The sequence below is a fragment of the Chiloscyllium plagiosum genome, unplaced genomic scaffold (assembly GCF_037043375.1).
Source record: "Chiloscyllium plagiosum isolate Xiang-an unplaced genomic scaffold, Cpla_swu_hap1 HiC_scaffold_34, whole genome shotgun sequence".
Classification (NCBI taxonomy): domain Eukaryota; kingdom Metazoa; phylum Chordata; class Chondrichthyes; order Orectolobiformes; family Hemiscylliidae; genus Chiloscyllium; species Chiloscyllium plagiosum.
The window spans coordinates 8,161,106-8,185,057 of NW_028270172.1; the positions used below are offsets into that span (position 1 = coordinate 8,161,106).

Consider the following 23,952-nt stretch of genomic DNA (forward strand, 5'->3'; position numbering starts at 1 on the left):
GTGAACATTACCAATGCACCACTTTCTTTTCTGGAGTATAGCCACCTCAGCTCAGAGCGTATTCTTTAAATGATTTAGGTATAATTTTAAATCTGTAGGCCTCACTATTATTGAGTTTGTTTGCTTTTTCTCTGATTTATTTTCTGACTTTGCATTCCCCATGAGGAGTAACAAGGGCATATGGAAACTTCTGGCAAATGCCAGTATTCATTCTGAGTGGGAGATGCTCCCCAGTGAAAGCACAATATTAAAACAAACATATTCAGATCTCGTGTGCTTTCTCAAGTCAGTGATTTCTCAGATATTAATACAATACCTTACCATGTCTCTGAAATGTGTGAAAATGTCTGACATACAATGAATTGAAGTTTAGTGAGTATTGTTGCATAGGTAAGAGAGGGAGATATATCGTCTTTAACAAGATTGGAAATTGGTGTGCTCAACAGTGACCTGTGAATGACCCAGAATATCCTGCTGATCGTCAACAATGGAATTTCAGTCAGACTTTCTGACAGCTCCAATGGAATGTCCCAAACACTCACCTGTAATTTCTGTTGGGAGGTCTAACTATCGTGATACACACACTGTCACAATTGTATTTTCAGACTGGATGGACCAGAGAATTGTTCTTTATCAGTCACTGTTCATAAGACTAAAGCCCATTTTTGTTTAGTGATGGAGCCATTTGAGGGATAATATAAAGTTTTTTTTTAATCAGGAAGAGGATCAAGCGTTCTGGAGATAAGGCAGGAAAGTGGAGTTGAAGATTATCAGATCAGCCATGATCTTATTGAATGGCACAGCAGACTCACTGGGCTGAATGGCCTACTTCTATTGCTACATTTTATGGGCTTAGAGATTGCCACGACAGGAAATTAGGAGATGTCTAAAATCAGCCTGTGGCATTTTTAACAGGTAACCCATTGCCTGTGAAGAGGTAATCAGATATCTGCATTCCCCAGTTCCATATCTCATCCACAAAGAGCAGCAACTTCAATCACAAACTATCCCCTGTACTGCCCAGTGAACAGCTACAGTTGCATCATCAAATCCTGGAAAGGGAATGGATATGAATCTAAACATGTTCCCTTTAGTCACAGAGCAGCAGTAATACGAACTAATGACTCTCTTGTCATTGCAATCTTTTGACAGTTTTGGGGTATAACAGATGGTTTAAACTATATTCTTCTCCTTTCTCAGTTATTGTAGTGCTGTTTGCTGCCATGAGGAAACAGAGAAAGAAGGAGCCTCTCATTATTTCCAAAGAGGATATCCGGGACAACATTGTCAGCTACAACGATGAGGGAGGTGGTGAGGAGGATACTCAGGCCTTTGACATCAGCACACTGAGAAACCCGGAGGTCATTGAAGACACCCAGTTACGCAGAGACATTAAACCAGAAAACTTCCTTCTCCCGCGACCAGCTCCAACTATACCAGATAACACCGACGTAAGAGATTTCATTAACCAGAGGTTAAAGGAGAACGACACAGACCCCGGAGCACCTCCTTATGATTCACTGGCGACATATGCCTATGAGGGGAATGGGTCCATTGCTGAGTCTCTCAGTTCCTTAGAATCAGTTACCACAGAGACAGACCAGGATTACGATTACTTGAGTGACTGGGGACCTCGGTTCAAAAAACTGTCAGACATGTACGGAGGAGAGGACAGTGACAGAGACTCTTAGCAAGGGAACAAATAAATCATCCCTTTAAATTCAGCTATCAAAAAAAAGTGTTGCTGTGTAAACACAAAGGGGCCATTTTTCAAAACCTATCCCACTAAGCAAACATTTATTGTGAACTGTTGGACTTTATTCCATAATATTCATGGTCTCAGAATGGTACCAGTGTGATATGTGTGTCATTTACCCTGCATTTATTGAGTGCCCACAAGAGCCCGACTCAGTGTCTATGGGAATTTAAACCGTAATTATATACCTACACTAACCACTGGTGCACTAGTGGAGACACAGGTTATGTTGCTCATTCTGTTTCTCATATAGAAATATTTCACAGGTAATACTGTCTGCACAGAGGAATAGAAAATGTGTTAAAATAGGGATGTGCGTAGAGCAAGTTCTTGAAAATGGCCTGAGGCAAACGTTTGATGGTTTTATGGAAGATATAAGTTGGATCCAAACATTAGACCACGGATGCACGGTTCAGGCTGAAGACACATTTGGGCTGCTCTCCTCATGTTATGTGAATGCAGGATAGGAACTGCTTGCTGAAGAAGAGGAGAACCGTGTATTTGCAGGAGTGGTTATACATGCAACAAGTGGTGTCCATTGAGCTGCTTGTGAAAATGTGCATCACAACAACATATGCTTGCTGAAGAGGTGAAAGGTTACGAGATTTACACTCACGCCACTGAACAACAAGCCTTGGTCTACTCAGAAACTTGCTGGATTTACTCCAGGTTTATTTGCAGCCTTAGACCCTAACGACTATTGGCCAGCACATCCCTTTGGTAAAATTAGTGAATTAGATGTTTGAGCTGAACATGTGGTTGAGTCAACTGTTTCTTTCACAATGTACTGTACTGTAACTTAGATTCAGTATACAAAGATGCATACATATTGTATGCAGAGCTGTATTATGTAGTGTCGATGTGAATCACTACAGGTACGTCTTAAAACAGAGTTAATCTGCTTGGTGTTGTTGACAGTTTGATACTGCAGCAGTTTTCAAAGCTGCACACCTTCCCGTAACGACAGATCATCCTCTTTTATTTTCTTGTCCGAAACATTGCAAAACTAAAAATCACTTCAGAACTTTGAATTCCCGAGGAAGCACCAGAAACATTTTTCACCACCGACTGCTGCTAGCTGGGGGTAATGTTGCAGCCTGTGACACTGAGGAAAATGTTCCACAGATTCAGCTTTTCCAGTTCAGAGTGACACCACCTCAGCACGACGAACTGTCAGAATGCAATACACTCAGAGGCAACTAAACCCAGTCATCACACAGACACACAACTGACCCATTTTCCTGACAGTACATTCTGAGTGGGGAGGGAGATATTATACGCGACTTCAGTATCACAAAAGCTTGTAAAAGCGAGATATGTTCAAGGTCTTCAGTCTATAGAATTTTAAGATCAGAAACATCAGGTCTGATCTGACCTGCTCTCTCCAGGCTGCAAGCAGTCTTTTTTTAAATAAAGGTACTAGTTGGGTACTTATGTAAATCCAGTGCATTGTTCACTGTCGGAAAAAAATTGTTGGGATCTAGACCTGTCAGTGCGCCTTGAAAAATTAACTCCAAAGAGATAAGTTGACAACTTTAGTTTTGACTGATAAAATATACTGATGAAAGCTAGGATTCTCAGCCCATAATCCATGTCAAGAGTACAAATTCATAAAGTTATCTTTTGTAACTTTTAATTGGTCTGATTTTTTTTGGGGGGGGGGGGCGGAAGGCTGAGAGATCCACCAGATCTGTACGTATGTCCATGCAGCGGCTGGAAGCATTGCCTTGTTCTAATTAAAATCTGATTGAGACGTATAAGATTATTAAAGGAGTGGACACTCTGGAGGCAGGAAACATGTTACCGCTGATCGGTGAGTCCCAAACCAGAGGACACAGCTTAAAAGTTAGGGGTAAGCCATTTAGGACAGAGATGAGGAGAAACTTCTTCACCCAGAGAGTGGTGGGTGTGTGGAATGCTCTGCCCCAGAGGGCAATGGAGGCCTAGTCTCTGGATTCGTTTAAGAAAGAGTTGGATAGAGCTCTCAAGGATAGTGGAATCAAGGGTTATGGAGATAAGGCAGGAACAGGATACTGATTGAGGATGATCAGCCATGATCATAATGAATGGTGGTGCAGGCTCGAAGGGCAGAATGGCCTACTCCTGCACCTATTGTCTATAAAGTCTATAAAGATCTCACATTTTGTATTTTAATTTCTTACACGTTACTGAGGGATGTACAAGTGAAACCCATGGCAGGGCAATTCAACTGCTGGTGCAGATAACGGAATGGGTTCTGTTAGAAATGTAAGCACTGACCGGATAGAATTAAACAACAGCAAATTTCATTCAAAATGCAATGGAAATGCAGGAAGCTGAAACATTCTAATGTTTTCTGAATTTAGCCGTTAAACTTAATGGCATTGTCAATACTCAGCGATAATCACTGGAAGAATATTCAATGTATTTCAAAGACTATTTTCATTTAGATCAACCTTATTGTTATTATTCCTTACCCTTGACCCATTTGATGATCTTTGCACCAACTAAAATATAAACATACAATTATGTTTAAGGCACTGAACTTCTGTGAACAGGTCCTAATGATGCAGCAGAAACTGTCTGCATAAATCTTATAAACCTGTCAGATCGGACTTCTCGTTTGCAATAATACTGCCAGATTCTTCAACTCAGTCTGACACAGACCATTGAGGATTTGTTCGAATGAAAGGGAAATGCTAAATCAAACAACAGAATTAATTTTTTTTTACTTCAAAATTCCCTGCAGTTTCCTGTTTTTGCTAAAGATATTCAGCATCAGATTATACTCCTTTAATGGTAACCAGAGAATTGGATAATGGGGATTTCTGACATTTGACTGCGATGAGGCAGTTTGTAACCTGAATGTGAGTGAAGATAAACAATCGCTATTCAAGAATTAATAACTTTCAACTTGTATCTGAGGAGAGATACTCAAACTGATAATTTAAAAACATTAAAATAAAATCCATTAGTTGACAATTCTTGCTTGTTTATATGCATTCACAGCTCCAGCTCCTCTCTTGGGCAAACAAGTTAAGGAGATTTTATGAAATCTCTGCATACTTTTCCTGTTGTAAATAGGACACAGATTTAACCAGGCTGAGTAAAGTCCTGTTTTCTCGTCTTCACAATGCTTGGGCGAAGAACATGAGGAAGGGTCACTCGACCCGAAAAGTTAACTCTGATTTCTCTCTACAGATGTTGCCAGACCTGCTGAGCTTTTCTAGCAATTTCTGCTTTTGTTTCTGATTTACAGCGTCTGCAGTTCTTTCGGTTTTTATTTAATATGTAATACCTGAGTTGGGAGAAGTGAGTTGCTTCCCATCTTTTTTCAGATGAGAAATCAAAGTTACTCAACTGTTTCCCAGGGATTGTTGCAATGAAATCAATCAGAAGAGTAAATATTTGCTATTTTTGTTCGGCTCTAGTTTGGTTATTTGGCCTGTGACAGTTCTTTGCCATTCCAAAGCTGCAGTTTAGCTATTCTTTAGGATTAATACCCTTGGGTTTAAATTTTTAACAAATCAACTTGTGCTGAGTGAAAAACTATGTGAGGTGAGTTCCAAAAGAAAAAAAAAAGCAATTCAGCAAGTTTGAAGTTTATGAACAAAGAAGTTTAGTAACTTAAATGTTTAATTGCAGCGTTTTAACAGATAGCTGAGTAAAGCTATCAGTAGACCAGGATACCGACGAAATGTATTTTTAGATACTTGCTTAATTGTGGGTTGTCCCCTGAGGTGTATAAAGATAATCCATTAAATACTGATGCAGCTGAACCTCCCTGAAGCCAAGTAATGTTCAGAAGGCAAGTGTGGAAGTCTTAGCCGGATTATTCTATGTCGATAATAAATCAATAATTCTGAGAAGATTCAGTACCGGGAAAATGGATGGAATTGTGTAAATAATCCCAAGGACATGGAATTCCATTCAATTAAAATGGACTAGTTCTTATTCAGTCACCATCGGGAAGTGGCCTTGGTTAGGAACTAATGGGAGCCTTGAAACCAGTAGCCATCAAAAACACTATTGCTATCTCAGTGTGGAGAAGGTTAGCATTAATAGAGTGGTATCAAACAGCAGCAATCTTTATACTATTCATATCTTGCCATTGCATATACACATTGCCTTGACCAGAATATGGATTTCGATGAAAGGAACAGTTTGCACCACCTCTTATTAACTGAAGAAAGATCACAAACAGCACCCAGTCTCATCTGAGGCTCTCTTGTGAAACAGCAAGAAAGGTTATCAGGCCAACAGCAGATTGAGAGCTTAAAGCTAAAACTTTGTAAATATCCCACATATACATGAGAATCTTGATCAAATAAGAGGACTGTAACAGAACTTCACCAACATTCCAATATGTGTATTATTTGCATTTTCTTTTGCCAAATTAATCTAAAAATATTTGAATTTGGATTACATAATGGTTAAATTTCTTGCACTTGTTCGAAAATTGCAACTGAACAAGTTGAGAACAAAATATATTCTGTTTCCCTTGGTTCTATTTCAGTCATGTATAGAATAACAATTCTGTAAGCTTTGCATTATTTCAGAATTCAGAACTGGACTAATTATCCAGTTAGGGTTAACCTAGACAATCTTAAGACTAATTAACGTTTGTGTAATGAAACGAGGAAAGACCTGTCTGAGTCATTTGGGCAATGAATGTTTGAAGTTTGTTCAATTGAAAATCACAATCTAATCCAGTACAAAAAAAGTAAACAGTACGAAAGCAGTGATTTAAATCCTTACAGAGGAAGAAAGAATCAATTTCTTTATTTGTCATTTAGCAGAACCTTGTAGCTTTTTGGATGACTGGTTCAAGGAAGGGTTGCACCCACAGAATTGATCTACAGCTGATGTAATTAGCTACATGACAGGCGAATGCAGGGGCAATGGCTGCATCCAGGTCCTTACTTTGTATGCTTCCATTTCCCTAAAGGAGAAACCAGTATAACTGGTGAATGACACATAATGGTCCAACTTGCCTTGTATATTTCTACATGGAGCTCCAGTAAGACCAGTATGTTCATTTCCAAGTATCGCTGTTTTCTTTTTTAAATTCTTTCCCCGAGGTTATATTTGCCAGTAATCCACATTGCTCTGTAATCTGGAGAGAACATGTATCGGAAATCTCCATATAAACTTGGTCGAAACCAATCCTCAATCCCTGGCCCCTTCTAAAGTAACTGTTCTGAGCTAAGGCAGCGATGGGAGTGATACAATTGGCCGCCACTGAACTGTTGGTTGAGGGGATGGTGGGAATAAGGGGATGAAATCAGCTGCCATTGACTAATTCTGAAGTTACTCTGTTCAGAGACACCAGTTTGGACTGAGCTGCACTAATCCCAGTACTCTTATTGGCTTGATAGGAGGGTCTGGTAATGAAGGACTGTGACGGTAAAATGGTCTGCTCGCAATTGTGTAAACTTGGATGAGGGAAACCAAGTGGCAAGAAAAGATGTATAAAGGAGTCAAATCATGTGGACTTCTCACCTGTAACACCACTTCCTCCCGTACTGAGTCGTTTTGTATACTTATCCGAAATCATGTTTTATCTTTAGGCCAAAAGCTCCCAGGTTGTACCATAGCTCCAGTCAGATACTTTGAAATTATGACCTGCTGTCGAAATAGTTCTGTGGCTATTAAAATTTTCCATCCGTGTGGAAATACTTTAATCGGACTGGGGCAAGTTTGTAAAACTGAAAATTGCTGATGTCAATGCAGGATCTTTGCTTATGTTTCTGATTGACAATTGTTTTTCCTGGTTTGAGATTTGCAAAGAATAGTCATTGTTAGCAGCATCCAGTCTGTCCAGCAACTGAAAAGAAATCGGAGTCTTTTTTTTGCTAAGTAACATTTTGTACCAAAATTATTTATATGATACTATTCAATAAAATGTTTTTATGTATGGATTCAGTTTCCATTCTCTGTAGTTTTTTTTTGAAACCTCATTCTCACTTTTATGAAAAATCCACCAACAAACAAAGCCACATACACGTTAGAGACTTAGGACACAAATGGGCCAAGATTTTACAGCTCCCTAGAGATGGTTTGGCGGAAGTGGTTAGAGGGGCCTGTCAATAAACCAGAAACACAATTCCCAGTAACCACTCACTGCCCCCTGTTGCCCCCAAGTCATGGAATCATACAGATGTACAGTATGGAAACAGATCCTTCGCTCCAACTCGTCCATGCCAACCAGTTAACCCAACCTAATCCAGTCCCATTTGCCAGCACTTGGCCCATATCCCTCCAAACCCTTCCTATTCATACACCTATCCAGATGCCTTTTAAATGTTGTAATTGTACCAGCCTCCACCACTTCCTCTGTCAGCTCATTCCATACATGAACCACCCTCTGCGTGAAAAAGTTCCCTCTTAGGTCCCTTTTATATCTTTCCCCTCTCACCCTAAACTTATGCCTTCTAGTTCTGGACTCCCCCATCCCAAGGAAAAGACTTTGTTTATTTACCCTATCCATGCTCCTCATGATTTTATAAACCTCCATAAGATCACCTCTCACCCTCCAATGCACCAGGGAAAACAGCCCCAACCTATTTAGCATCTCCCTATGGCTCAAATCTTCCAACCCTAGCAACATGGTTGTGATTTTATCAGATGACAGTTGAGGTATTGGGTGGCCTGTGAGTCAATTAATTGCCACTTAAGGGTTACCTGCAGGTCCTGCTTGAAGCCAGTGTCAACCAATGAGCCCAAGTCCTCCAATTGGACAAGTGAATGGGGGGGGGGGAGGGGAGGGTGTAGTTGGTGCCTCCTTTCCAAAAGTCACCACTTCCTTCCTCTCCTTCCCAATGCCCCCAACATTTCCCTTCATGTAGGTCCTTCATGTTCTCTTGACAGTTACAACAAGACACCAGACTGACCTTACAGTCACCCTTGCTACCCCTCCACCCACCCAATAGGGGCTTCTTGCAGTTTGAGCAGTGGCCACCATTCCCAGTGAGGCAAGAGAGCTGCAACCATTTGGTTGGCTGGTAGTTCTCAGAGGCGAAAGTGAGGACTGCAGATGCTGGTAATAGAGTCAAGAGTGTGGCTTTGGAAAAGCACAGCCAGTCAGGCAGCATCCGAGGAGCAGGAGAGTCGATGTTTCGGGCAAAAGTCCTTCATCAGGAATGGGACTGTGAACAGGAATGAGGTAGTTCTCAGAGGCAGTAACCCTTCCCTGATGGCCACTCACTGTGGGGCAAGTCAAGAGAGGATGACCTTGCCATCATATTGTATGCGCTTCGCCCGTGTGCAAGGGGTAAAACTCCCCAGGGTAACATTCAACCTATAGTGCAAATGGTGTCACATAGTGCATTAAATTTTGATTGGTTGCTATGAAATTGAAGGAGATTTGAGAAGTGTGACAGATTTAATATGTATTTTTGAAATGTGAATTGCACAAATAATAAAATGCAGCTTTGATTTGATTTATTGCTGTTACATGTACCTCAGTACAGTGAAAAGTTTTGATTTGCAAGCAGTACAGGCAGATCATAGCAAACAAGGACATACAGATCATAGGGGGCTGAGACAGAGAGAGGTATACAAGGTTATAACTGCACAGGAGGTGCACAAAGCAAGATCAACATTAGATTTAACGTTAGAGAGGTCCCTTCAACAGTCTAATAACTGCAGAGAAGGAGCTGTTCCTGAACCTGTTGGTATGTGTGTTCAAGTTTCTGTAACTTCTACCTGCCGGAAGAGGTTGGAAAAGAGTACTACTGGGGTGGGAGGGGTCTTTGATAATGTTGGCAGCCTTTACGCTGCAACAGGAAGTGTGAATGGACTCCATGGAGATAGAAAGTTGCCGTCCGCGATGGTCTGGGCTGTGCATGCCACCTTCTGAAGTTTCTTACAGTCCTGGGCAGAGCAGTTGCCGTACCAGGACGTTATGCTCCTGAATAAAATACTTTCCATGGTGCATCTGTAAAAGTTGGTGAGGGTCTTTATGGACATACCGAATTCCTGAGCTGCCTGAGGAAGAAGAGGTGTTGTTCAGCCGTCTTGACTGTCGCATCTACATGAGAGGTACAGGACAGACTGGAACAGCTAAACAGAAAGTGCGAGTGTAGATCTGGATGCTTCACTGAACAAAAGTCTAATCTCATCACCTCTAGGATTTGTCCATCTCCTTGGTCTCTCTGTCGCGATTGTGAAAATTTATTTTTATTCATTCATGGGACATAGACATCTCTGGCTGGGCCAGTATTTATTGCCAACCCTAATTCCCCTTGAGTCGGTGGGTACCAGCTGTTTGAACTGCTCCAGTCCTTGCAGTACAGGGACACCCACAGTGTTATTCGTGAGGGAAACACATCAGCTGATTTCATGAGAGTGAATTTTCAGTTCCCACAAGTTGAGACTTACTCAAAGACAGTACAATGGCATTTCCTCACCGGGACAATGCTCCTTCTAGATTGTTCTGGGGGTGGGGACAAATGAGGAGGTGAGCATATCTGCCCAGCAATCCAGATTGTATCACACAAGACAATAAACTGATAGTGCCCCAAAAGAGAAAATTACAGGGGAACCTTAGGTTGGGGATCAAGCTCTCTACTGGATACTTATTGTCTCCATGTGCTACTTTAATTTCTCATTCAGAGTCATTCCAGTACACATGCGGAGACAATGACATTGTGGTATTCTAGTGGTCCATTCTAATGTTCTGAGGTGTAGAGGCCAGGTCATTGAGTGTATTTAAAACAGAGATTGATAGGTTCTTGATTGCCAAGGGGATCAAAGGTTACGGAGAGAAAGCTGGAAAATGAGGTTGAAAAACCTATCAGCCATGATTGAATGGTAGAGAAGAGTTGATGGGCTGAATGGCCTAATTTCTGCTCCCACGTCTTATGATCTTATGGACACGGGTTCAAATTTCACAGCAGCTAGTGGCATTTTAAATGCAATTAATAAAATTAGAAAACTGGAAAATTTGGACTTGGGAACTAGCCATGAAATTAACATCAGTTGGTGTAAAAACCCAAGTCCTTTTAGGGAAGGAAATATGCTATCCTGGCTTGGTCTGACCTACATATGACTCCAGACCCAGAGTGATGTGGTTGGCTCTGCCCTCTGAAGTGGCCAAGCAAGTTACTCACTGCAGAGGTAAAGAGGGATGGGCGATAGATATTGGTCTTGCCAGCAATGTCATCATTCCACAAAAGAATAAAGCAAATAAACAGCTTACCTACTTCAGAGGCATGAATATAACAGACACTTTAATTAATGCACTGATAAGACCATAATGGCAGAAGTAGACCATTTGGCCCATCGAGTCTGATCTGCCATTCTGTGAGATCATAGCTGATCGGACAATTCTCAACTCCAATTTCCTGCCTTTTCCCCCATTATCTTTGATTCCCTTCCTGATTAAAAACCTGTCTACCTCAGCCTTGAGTATACTTCATGACACAGCTCGACAGCCCTCTGTAAACAATAAAGGGCACTGCTGAGAAGCGACTGAAGAGGATTCTGGGAGGAGTCAGCTCAGTCATTGCAACCAAGGTAGGGAGCACAGAAGAGCTGCTATCAGTGAAAAAAAATCATGGTGGCACGGTGGCTAGCACCAATATCTCACAACGCAAGGGATCTGGGTTCGATTCTGCTCTTGGGTGACTGTCTGTGTGGAGTTTACACACTCTCCCTGTCTGTGTGTGGGTTTCCTCGCAAAGTCCAAAGGTGTGCAGGTTAAGTGGCCAGGCCGTGTTGAATTGTCCAGCGTCCATGGATGGGTCAGTGTGGATTTGTTGGGCTAAATGGCCTGTTTTCACACTGTAGGGATTCTATGATTCTGTGTGTAGATTAGTCAGGAGAAATATTGGTTTACAGGGAGAGGATTGGGCTGGGGGTGTGGGCTGGGTGGAAAAAAACCCTCCTGATCTCTGTCTTAAATGTGCAACCTCTCATTCTGAGCATATCTCCTCTGCTCCCAGTCTCTTGCACAATACTCTGATTATGATGAACATACATTAACTGGAGGCCATGTTCCTTAACTCTGGCATTCCGTCTCTATAGCCTCGGTCTCCCTTTAAGGTGCTCCTTAGTACACTCCCTTCCCCCCAACCTAATGTCTCTCATGCAGCTTGCTATCATATTTGGTCTCCTGTGAAGAGTTTTTTTTAGGTATGTGGTCATTTTCAGGACCACTACATAAATGTATGTTGTTGTTATTAGGATTGTCCCAAAGTGCAACAGAAATGTAAATGCATTCAGTATAAATAGATAATAATTTTGTTGTACTGTAATACACCAGGGAAATCTTCCATTGCAGGGCGAGAAAGGAGGAAACATTACACCGAATAAACTCTTTGCTATACCTATCCTGGGAGTGCTTAAGTGCTGGTAATGGATTGAGAATGTATAGAACATTTCATTTCACTGAGCTAACATAATTTTGATACAGAATTCATTATATAGAACAGAAAATGTTGAATATTTTCCCTTCATTTTCAGGAGACACTTAATATTCTGTCAGTTTACACTCATAAATGGTTTCATCAGCCTGTTTATAATTTCATTTCAATGACTAAAAAAAAAACTACATTCCATTCTTTTTGTAGACTGATATAGTCCTTTCTTTGAAAACAACAAAATAATCTGACAACCTGGAGTCTGGGTGGCAGAAATATTCCAGCTACATGAATGGCTCATGTTTCGCAAGTGATGAATTATTCAGTGCTGCAGAATAATTTAAAAGTTGGAGATTTTTAGGCAGGCCCACAATACAGAATGTATTTAAGGAAAGTACTTCACTCGGGCTGTTTGACTTCAGGGAGGCCATGGAAGAACTACCAGTTTTTTTCCTGCACAGGCCTCCAAATCTGCTGTGTCAGCACAACTTGGCATGCTAGAGCTTAATCCAACTGCACTGCATCAGCTCTGGTGAAGTCACAACAGACTCAAAATGTTAATTCTATTTCTTTCCCCATAGAGGCTGGGTTTCTCTAGAATTCACTCCTATTGCATCTTTACAGAATGTCCCAGCACACAGTCTCTGTAACAAATGGGGCTGTTGTACAGCGTATCAAATCGTTCCTTCATTATATCTGAATTACTAAAAACTTAAATCATGGAAATATTTTGTGGCTCTTTTTAGCTTACAAAACTCTAAAAACTGTCAACATTTCTGATTCCACTAGATTATAAGCTGTTGTCAGCTGGTTTGTACGCTTGTTCTCATTTAAACAGACTGGTACAGTGAGACGGTGAACACAGTTTCTTCAGATATGTGAGCAAGAAACAACAAAAGGTATTGATGCCCCAGGTTTCTTTGATGGAGGAAGAGCAGTACAATAGCTAAGAGCTGGAGCTCGGAGTAGCACAGCTAACCCTGGAATGCAGAACAGCTTGGACATGCAAAGTTTGAGCCAAGTGTAAAGTACAGCCAAAAGTCACCTGTACCTAGCTAATCAATTGAGCAGTGAGAGGTTTATCTACCTCAGTATTCAAAAGAGAATAAGGATAACACTCGCCAGTTCCATTAGAACACACCCTGGCCCGCCATTTCCTCACGTAGAAAACCAGGTAAATTTGTCACGCAAAGGAAAATACCACAATACAAAGAAAAATAAGGAAGATTTCAAATTCTACCACCAAGGAAGTATGCATTTTAAATTGCAGTCATTGTTATAACATGGATGTCAATGTACACATAGTCAGATCCCACATGCAGTAACATGGTCATGACCAGATAATCTGTTTCCATGCTGTAGACAGAATGCAGGTTCTTGAAAATGGAGTCACAGGTAGATAGGATAGTGAAGAAGGCGTTTGGTATGCTTTCCTTTATTGGTCAGAGTATTGAGTACAGGAGTTTGGAGATCATGTTGCGGCTGTACAGGACATTGGTTAGGCCACTGTTGGAGTATTGCATGCAATTCTGGTCTCCTTCCCATCGGAAAGATGTTGTGAAACTTCAAAGGGTTCAGAAAAGATTTACAAGGACGTTACTAGGGTTGGAGGGTTTGAGCGACAGGGAGAGGTTGAATAGGCAAGGGCTGTTTTCCCTGAAGTGTCAGAAGCTGAGGGGTGACCTTATAGAGGTTTATAAAATCATGAGGGGCATCGATAGGATAAATAGACAAATTTATTGTCTTGGTCCGGATGGGTGGGCGGGGGGGGGGGGGTGCGGTGGGGGTCAAAAACTAGAGGGCATAGGTTTAGGGTGAGAAAGGAAAGATATAAAAGAGACCTAAGGATCAACTTTTTCACGCAGAGGTTGTACGTGTATGGAATGAGCTGCCAGAGGGAGTGATGGAGGCTGGTACAATTGCAACATTTAAAAGGCATCTGGATGGGTATATGAATAGGAAGGGTTTAGAGGGATATGGGCCGGGTGCTGGCAGGTGGTGCTAGATTGGGTTGGGATATCTGGTCGGCATGGACGGGTTGGACCGAAGGGTCTGCTTCTGTGCTGTACATCTCTATGACTCTAAGGAGGGTTAATATTATTCCAGGGCATCAAGAAGTATTCCTTTGCTTTGTTTTGATGTCGATCATTTATACCTAACAATAGGTTAAAGTATCATAGAGTCATAGAGCACGGAAACAAACCCTTTGGTCCATGCAGCCCATTATCACAAACTGAACTAGTCCCACCTGCCTGTTCCTGGCCCACATCCGTCCAAGCCTTTCCTATTCATGTACTTACCAAATATCTTTTAAACATTGTAATTGTATCCACCATTCCTGGGAAATTTCATTCCATACGCAAACCACCCTCTGTGTAAAAGATTTGCTCCTCATGTCTTTTTTTTAATTCTCTCTCCTCACCTTAAAAATGTGCCGCCTTGTCTTGAAACCCCATCCTTGGGGGAAGACAACTACCAATAACTCTATTTATATCTCTCATTATTTTATAAACCCCTATCAGTTCGCCTCTCAACCTCCTATACTTCAGTGAAAGAAGTTCAAAGTTTGTGAGAAGATTTGTAGCTTGGGAGCTCGTTGTTGTGGTTCTGTTCGCCGAGCTGGGAATTTGTGTTGCAGACGTTTCATCCCCTGTCGAGGTGACATCCTCAGTGCTTGGGAGCCTCCTGTGAAGCGCTTCTGTGATGTTTCCTCCGATATTTGTAGTCGTTTGTATCTGCCGTTTCCGGTTGTCAGTTCCAGCTGTCCGTTGCAGTGGCCGGTGTTTGTTGATAGAATCTGTGGATGAGTGCCATGCCTCTCGGAATTCCCTGGCTGTTCTCTGTTTGGCTTGACCTATAATAGTGAAAGAAGTCCCAGCCAATCCAGCCTTTCTTTAGAACTTAAACCTTCCATACCTGGCAAACATCCTGGTAAATCTTTTCTGAACCCTCTCCTGCTTGATAACATCCTTCCTATAACTGGGAGACCAGAACTGGACACATTATTCCAGAAGAGGCCTCACCAATGTCCTGTACAACCTCAACATGACATCCCAACTCGTATACTCAAAGGACTGAGCAATGAAGGCAAGCGTACCAAATGTCTTTTTAACCACCTGATTTGTATGTGATACAAACTTGAATTGCAACTACAACACTGCAGCTCTTCCTTAGTACTGCATGACATTGTAAGACCCTCAGCACCTGAAGTGGAAAATAAACCCAAAACCTTCTGTCTCTGTGGTGAGAGCACTAATGACTGAACCATTCTGATACAGATAAAATCAAAGGTTTAAACAGCATCAATAAATACAGATTAAGGAAATTGGAGGCTGTTGCTTCCAGAAAGAAACACTTGTATTTATATTGTAAAGGTGAATTATTATTTTTGCTTTATGGACTATAAATGGGAGAAGATGGTGCTTTAAACCAAGGAATGATGTATAAAAATGTTTGTGGTTTTAAAAACCCTTACTGGAGTACCTTGTGAGTGACATATGTAATTTTGTCGAATAATGTTGTCTTATTTGAGCAGCGAGGGAGAGTTCCAGTCAAATCAGTACTGTCCATGTGCATTCAAGAGTAATTCTGCTCACAGACATGATATGGAGATGCTGGTGTTGGACTGGGGTGTACAAAGTTAAAAATCACACAACACCAGGTTATAGTCCAACAGGTTTAATTGGAAGCACTAGCTTTCAGAGTGCTGCTCCTTCATCACCTCAACCACCTGATGAAGGAGCAGCGCTCCGAAAGCTAGTGCTTCCAATTAAACCTGTTGGACTATAACCTGGTGTTGTGTGATTTTTAACTCTGCCCACAGACAGTCTTTTGATTGGTTTTTCAATTAGTATCAGCTGTTGTGAACTCAAGACAGCTCAGCATAGTAACAACCCTCTGGTTGGACCAGTCATTGTTTGACACAGACTCTGTTGGAGCGGAATAAAACAGGGGAGGTCAGAAACATGCAGCATCAATGTTCCTCTCTGTTTCCTTGATCTGAAAAATCAACCCCTCCAACTCTTCCTTGACTTTCTATGTGTGTGTGTGTGTATATGTCCGTGTATGAGAGTTTTCAAAAAGGGTAAAGTTTAAATTGCGTATATTGTAGATCCTGTCATAGAGATGTACAACATGGAAACAGACCTTTGGTCCGACCCATCCATGCCGACCAGATATCCCACCCCAATCTAGTCCCACCTGCCAGCACCCGGCCCATATCCCTCCAAACCCTTCCTATTCATATACCCATCCAGATGCCTTTTAAATGTTGCAATTGTACCAGCCTCCACCACATCCTCTGGCAGCTCATTCCATACACACACCACCCTCTTGTGAGTTATGGATTAGCAATCAATCTGGTCTATTATTTGCTTAAAAACTGTTAAAAACAGCAGTTTGAATAAACAGGAAAAGCCTGGTAACCATTCCTTTAACTTGAACTGGGCAGTTAGGCAGAATTGGGCATTCTGATGGTACAATCACATTTTTAAAACTTATGAAAATGCAGGGAAGAGTGGATTTGATTTACAGCACACTCCAGTGAGTTATATCAAACATGCCCTTCATCCGATGCACTGCAGTGACTCACCAAGGCTCCTTTGACAGCACCTTCCAAACCTGGAATCACTACCACATGGAAAAACAAACAGATACACCTGGAAATTCCCCTCAAGCCACATGCTATCCTAACTTGGATCTTCATTGTTTTGCTTCATTGCCACTGGGTCAAAATCCTGGAACTCACTGCCTAACAGTTCTGTACCTGTATCATCTGAAAGACCAGGGGGAGGCATTCAAAGACAAATGTTGGAGTGATGGCTCAGTGGTTAGTATTGCTGCCCCACAGCGCCAGGAACCTGGGTTTGATTTCAGCCTCGGGTGACTGTCGGTGTGGAGTTTGCACATGCTCCCTGTGTCTATATGTGTTTCCGTTGGCTGTGAAGGTTTCCTCCTACAGTCCAAAGATGTGCAAGTTAGTGAATTGGCCGTGCTAAATTACCCACATGTCTAGGTAAGGTGCATTAGCCACGGGAAATGCAGGGATGGGAGATGGGTCTGGGTGGGATGATCATTGGAGGATTGGTGTGGACTTGTTGGGCTGAATGGCCTGCTTCTAAACTGTGGGGATTCTATATTTATAACAAAAAGTATTCTAGCTAAATTTGTCAATGATGCTACGATAGGCAGAAAACTAAGTTATCAAGAGGAGGTAGAGAATCTAAAAATGGATAAGAAATGGGCAACAATTTGGCAGATGGAATATGATGTGGTTAACTGTGAACCTGTAAATTTTTCAGGAAGAACAAATGGCTGTGTATTACGTAAATGGAGAGAGATGACAGGTCTTAATGATAACAGTGTGTACTGGAGGATTCACTCTGACCCGTTGAATGGGAGCAACATGGGAAGTGTTGCTCCATCTCCCTGATGTGCCCAGTGACCTCACTGCTCTCAGTACACATAGGATATTTTAAAAATTGGATTGTTTTCTTACACTCCGCATTATATTATACTTTGATATTGAGCACATTCCTGATCATTAACAGAAGCAGGCACCACTCCTGTATTCAAAGGAATATTCATAACAAAGGTGAAGCCTGAAACACCTTCACTAGCCAGCTTTTCTTAATCGCAATATTAATGCTATTCTGTATTCTGGCCTAGAATTCAACTCATAGAGTCAGGGAGTCATAGAGATGTGCAGCATGGGAACAGACCCTTCAGTCCAACCTGTCCATGCCGACCAGATATCCCAACCCACCTTGTCCCATTTGCCAGCACCCGGCCCATCTCCCTCCAAACCCTTCCTATTCATCTTCTGGATCAGAGTGGTGCTGGAAAAACACAGCAATTCAGGCAGCATCCGAGGAGCAGGAAAATCGACGTTTCGGACAAAAGCCCTTCATCAGTCCTATTCCTGATGAAGGGCTTTTGCCCGAAACGTCAATTTCCCTGCTCCTCGGATGCTGCCTGAACTGCTGCGCTTTTCCAGCACCACTCTAATCCAGAATCTGGTTTCCAGCATCTGAAGTCATTGTTTTTACCTCCTTCCTATTCATATACCCATCCAAATGCCTCTTAAACGTTGCAATTGTACCAGCCTCCAACACTTCCTCTGGCAGCTCATTCCATACACGTACCACCCTCTGTGTGAAAAGATTGCCCCGTGGGTCTCTTTTATATCTTTCCCCTCTCACCCTATGCCCTCAAGTTCTGGACTCCCTGACCCCAGGGAAAAGACTTTGCCTTTTTACCCTATCCCTGCCCCTCATAATTCTGTAAACCTCGATAAGGTCACCCCTCATCCTCCTACACTCCAGGGAAAACAGCCCTAGCCTGTTCAGCCTCTCCCTGTAGCTCAGATCCTCCAACCCTGGCAACATCCTTGTAAATCTTTTCTGAACCCTTCAAGTTTCACAACATCTTTCCAATAGGAAGGAGACCAGAATTGCATGCAATATTCCAACAGTGGCCAAACCAATGTCCTGTACAGCCGCATCATGACCTCCCAACTCCTGTACTCAATACTCTGACCAATAAAGGAAAGCATACTATACGCCTTCTTCACTATCCTATCTACCTGCGACTCTACTTTCAAGGAGCTATGAACCTGCACTCCAAGGTCCCTTTGTTCAGCAACACTCCCTAGGACCTTACCATTAAGTGTATAAGTCATGCTAAGATTTGCTTTCCCAAAATGCAGCACCTCACATTTATCTGAATTAAACTCCATCTGCCACTTCTCAGCCCATTGGCCCATCTGGTCCAGATCCTGTTGTAATCTGAGGAAAACCTCTTCACTGTCCACTACAACTCCAATTTTGGTGTCATCTGCAAACTTACTAACTGTACCTCTTATGCTCGCATCCAAATCATTTATGCAAATGACAAAAAGTAGAGGACCCAGCACCGATCCTTGTGGCACTCCACTGGTCATAGGCCTCCAGTCTGAAAAACAACCCTCCACCACCACCCTCTATCTTCTACCTTTGAGCCAGTTCTGTATCCAAATGGCTAGTTCTCTCTGCATTCCATGAGATCTAACCTTGGTAATGAGTCTCTCATGGGAAACGTTGTTGAACACTACTGAAATCCATATAGATCACATCTACTGCTCTGCCCTCATCAATCCTCTTTGTTACTTCCTCAAAAAACTCACTCAAGTTTGTGAGACATGATTTCCCACGCACAAAGCCATGTTGACTATCCCTAATCAGTCCTTGCCTTTCCAAATACATGTACATCCTGTCCCTCAGGATTCCCTCCAACAACTTGCCCACCACTGAGGTCAGATTCATTGGTCTATAGTTCCCTGGCTTGTCTTTACCGCCCTTCTTAAACAGTGGCACCACGTTAGCCAACCTCCAGTCTTCTGGCACTTCACCTGTGACTATCGATGATACAAATATCTCAGCAAGAAGCCCTGCACTCACTTCTCTAGCTTCCCACAGAGTTCTAGGGTACACCTGATCAGGTCCTGGGGATTTATCCACCTTTAACTGTTTCAAGACATCCAGCACTTCCTCCTCTGTAATCTGGACATTTTGCAAGATGTCACCGTCTATTTTCCTACAGTCTATACATTCCATATCCTTTTCCACAGTAAATACTGATGCAAAATATTCATTTAGTATCTCCCCCATTTCTATGGCTCCCCACAAAGGCCGCCTTGCTGATCTTCGAGGGGACCTATTCTCTCCCTAATTACCCTTTTGTCCTTAATGTATTTGTAAAAGCTCTTTGGATTCTCCTTAATTCTATTTGCCAAAGCTATCTCACGTCCCCTTTTTGCCCTCCTGATTTCCCTCTTAAGTATACTCCTACTTCTTTTATACTCTTCTAAGGATTCACTCGATCTTTCCTGTCTATACTTTACATATGCTTCCTTCTTTTTCTTAACCAAAGCCTCAATTTCTTTAGTCATCCAGCATTCCCTAAACCTACCAGCCTTTCCTTTCACCTTAACAGGAATATACTTTCTCTGAATTCTCGTTATCTCATTTCTGAAGGCTTCCCATTTTCCAAGCGGCCCTTTACCTGCGAACATCTGCCTCCAATCAGCTTTCAAAAGTTCTTGCCTAATACCATCAAAATTGGCCTTTCTCCAATTTAGAACTTCAACTTTTAGATCTGGCCTATCCTTTTCCATCACGATTTTAAAATGAATAGAATTATGGTCGCTGGTCCCAAAATTCTCCCCCACTGACACCTCAGTCACCTGCCCTGCCTTATTTCCCAAGAGTAGGTCAAGTTTTGCACCTTCTCTAGTAGATAATTCCACATACTGAATCACAAAATTGTCTTAACAAATTCCTCTCCATCTTAACTATGGCAGTTCCAGTCGATGTTTGGAAAGTTAAAATCCCCTACCATAACTACCCTATTTTTCTTACAGATAGCTGAGATCTCCTTACAAGTTTGTTTCTCAATTTCCCTCTGACTATTGAGGGGTCTATAATACAATCCCAATAAGGTTATCATCTCTTTCTTATTTCTCAGTTCCACACAAATAACTTCCCTGGATGTATTTCCAAGAATATCCTCCCTCAGCATAGCTGTAATGCTATCCCTTATCAAAAATCCCACCCCCCTTTCCTCTCTTGCCTCCCTTTCTATCCTTCCTGTAGCATTTGTATCCTGGAACATTCAGCTGCCAGCCCTGCCCATCCCTGAGCCATGTTTCTGTAATTGCTATGATATCCCAGTCCCATGTTCCTAACCATGCCCTGAGTTCATCTGCCTTCCCTGTTAGGCCCCTTGCATTGAAATAAATGCAGTTTAATTTATTAGTCCTACCTTGTCCCTGCCTGCCCTGACTGTTTGACTTGTTTCTGTTCTCAACTGTACCAGTCTCAGATTGATCTCTTTCCTCACTATCTCCCTGGGTCCAACCCCCCCACCTTACTAGTTTAAATCCTCCCGAGCAGTTCTAGCAAATTTCCCTGCCAGTATATTAGTCCCCTTCCAATTTAGGTGCAATCCATCCTTCTTGTACAGGTCACTTCTACCCCAAAAGAGATTGCAATGATCCAAAAATGTGAATCTTTCTCCCATACACCAGCTCCTCAGCCATGCATTCATCTGCTCTATCCTCCTATTCCTGCCCTCACTAGCTCATAGCTCTGGGAGTAATCCAGATATTACTATCCTTGAGGACCTCTTTTTTAAATTTCTACCTAACTCTCTATAATCTCCCTTCAGAATCTCAACCTTTTCCCCTTCCTATGTCGTTGGTTCCAATGTGGATAATGACCTCTTGCTGGCCCCTCTCCCCCGTGAGAACATTCTGCACCGTCTCTGAGACATCCTTGATCCTGGCACCAGGGAAACAACACACCATTCTGCTTTTTCTCTGCTGGCCACAGGAACATCTGTCTGTATCTCTGACTACAGAATCCCCTAACACAATTGATCTCTTGGACGTACCCCTCATTGCATTGGAGCCAGTCTCAATACCAGAAACTTGGCTGTTCGTGCTATATTCCCCTGAGAATCCATCACCCCCTACATTTTCCAAAACAGCATACCTGTTTGAAATGGGTATATCCACAAAAGACTCCTGCACTAGCTGCCTACCTCTCTTACCTTTCCTGGAGTTAACCCATCCATGTGACTCTGAGACTTTCCCCCCTTCCTATAACTGCCATCCATCACATACTGTTGCTGTTGCAAATTCCTCATTGCTTCTAACTGTCTCTCCAACTGATCCATTCGATCTAATAAGATTCGCAGTCAGCAGCATTTATGGTAGATATAATCTACAGTAACCCTTAAATTCTCTTTAAACTCCCACATCTGACAAGAAGTACATATCACTCTATTAAAGGCCATTTTCTCCTTCACAATCTACAGACCCAGAAAATAACACCGTCTTATTCATCTACAAACACTGCCCAGGTTAAATTAATAGTTATGGCTTATATTTTAAGTTTAATCCAGACACATATCAAGAAAGAACCCACTTTACTCCCTACTGCAGGTTCTCTCTCTCTCTCTCTCTCTCTCTCCAGAAATTGTTCCTGTCCTCCATCTTGGATTACCCAGAATCCCTCACTGGTAAATTGAGCAATTTAAAACTGTTCGATTAATTTAGTTCACTGTTACTTCACCCACAGCAGTGAGCAGGCTGAATTCTCTGCCACAGAATAAAGTTGAGGCCAAAAGATATTTAAAAAAGACAAGAGGAGCAAATGCTTTACACAGAGGGTAGTTTGCATGTGGAATGAACTTCCTCAGGAAGTGGTGGATGTAGGGACAATTACAATGTTTAAAAAACATCTGGATAAGTACATGAATAGGAAAGATTTGGAGCTTTGTGGGCCAGGAGCAGGCCCACATAGTTTAGTTTGAGATTATGTTTATCATGGACTGGTTAGACCGAAGGGTCTGTTTCGATGCTGTATGATTCAATGACTCTAAGAAGGAATTTGATGTAGGTTAAGTGGGGATTTGTTACTCAGTTGGCTAGACAGCTGGTTTACGAATGTGGAGTGACAGCATCGGTGTGGTTTCCTGTACCAGCTGAGGTCACCATGAAGGGTCCTGCCTTCTCAACCTCACCCCTCGCCTAGACATGGTGACACTCAGGTTAAACCACCAAAAGTTGTCTCTGTTTCATGAGACAGTGGGATTATGGCTTCTTTACCTTTTGATATTGTTCTTGGGGCTAAAGGGATCAAAGGGTATGAAGAGAGAGCAGGGACAGAGAAGGATGATCAGCCAGGATTGTATTGAATTGTAGTACAGGCTCGAAGGGCAGAATGGCCTATTCCTGCTCCAATTTTCTATATTTCTCAACGCAAAGGCTTCATTGGCAGCACAATTTCCATGTCCATGGTTGGGTCAAGAGTTGTGCCATTGCTACTTCCTCATCTTTTTTCTGGAACATTCCAGGATCTGTGCCATCAAGGTGGGCTGCACTCACCACTTTGAATTCCAGTCACCTGTTCAAATTATTCCCTTTTACATGCACTCTATGCATTGGCACTAAAATTACTTTCTAATGCTGAAATAGAATTTTTGAGAAGATCTTTCCTACTCTATCTTTCCTGAATGCATTGTGACTGGAAATATTTTGCTTCATTTCCACCCTGGCCTGAGCAGTTCTGTTAATACTATCAACAGTTATTAACTGACAATTTAAAGATTCTGAAGAAGGGTCACTCAACCCAAAATGTTAACTCTGATTTCTCCACAGATGCTGCCGGATCTACTGAGGTTTTCCAGCAATTTCTGGTTTTGTCAATTAACTTACGATTATCAAGTCAGGCTTGCACCTGGTAGAAGCTATGCATATTAATACACCGGCCCCTGGTCTGTGCAGACAGGAAGAACACAGACAGACCATGCATCAGTTTCAACTGAAGGAATTTGACAACTATTCTCCAGTTCATTCCTCAGGGCAATATCTTGACCAATCCAATTCAACTTGATTGGCTTGAATTAAAAAAACTTAGCAGTTAACTGGTGTGTTTTCCCTGTCAATGACTTGAAGAATTCCCTTTGCCAGTCAATCAGCCCTCACTTCTCAGACAGTTGTCTCCTTCCTCATGGTATTCTTACAAATTGTCCTAATGAGTGCAGGTGCAATTAATGATTCCAGAGGCCCTGTGTCCTTATTTATCACTGAGCAGTGGTGAGGAGCAGGAATCCTGGCTGAATGATCCTTTTCCCAATTCTAGGTTATTCTAGCCAGGATCACCTCCCCAACTGCTGGCCTGGCTGTTATCAGATCATTCAGTCCAGATCTTCCTAGCCCTCTAGATTAGTGTTACACTCTGTGCCCCTTTTAACCAGTACACTGTTGTGGAGTAACTTATAGTTTATTTTCCACACTGCTACACAACAGAA

The 23,952-nt window shown here is 42.1% G+C and overlaps 1 protein-coding gene across 8 annotated transcripts in view; it reads left to right on the plus strand.

Moving 5' to 3' along the window:
- The window catches only part of LOC122564560 (cadherin-6-like), a 225,666-nt gene extending 202,233 nt beyond the window's left edge, over window positions 1-23,433 (plus strand). For 7 of the 8 annotated variants that reach the window (XM_043719632.2, XM_043719629.2, XM_043719634.2 and 4 more), the window contains exon 12: window positions 1,201-7,656. In XM_043719632.2, the coding sequence (XP_043575567.2) occupies window positions 1,201-1,691 (491 nt within the window). In that variant the 3' untranslated portion in view covers window positions 1,692-7,656. Of the gene's footprint in view, window positions 1-1,200; window positions 7,657-23,299 lie in introns of those variants that run through there. The other variant, XM_087978477.1, reaches the window with a different exon arrangement.
- Window positions 23,434-23,952: the final 519 nt, after the last annotated feature.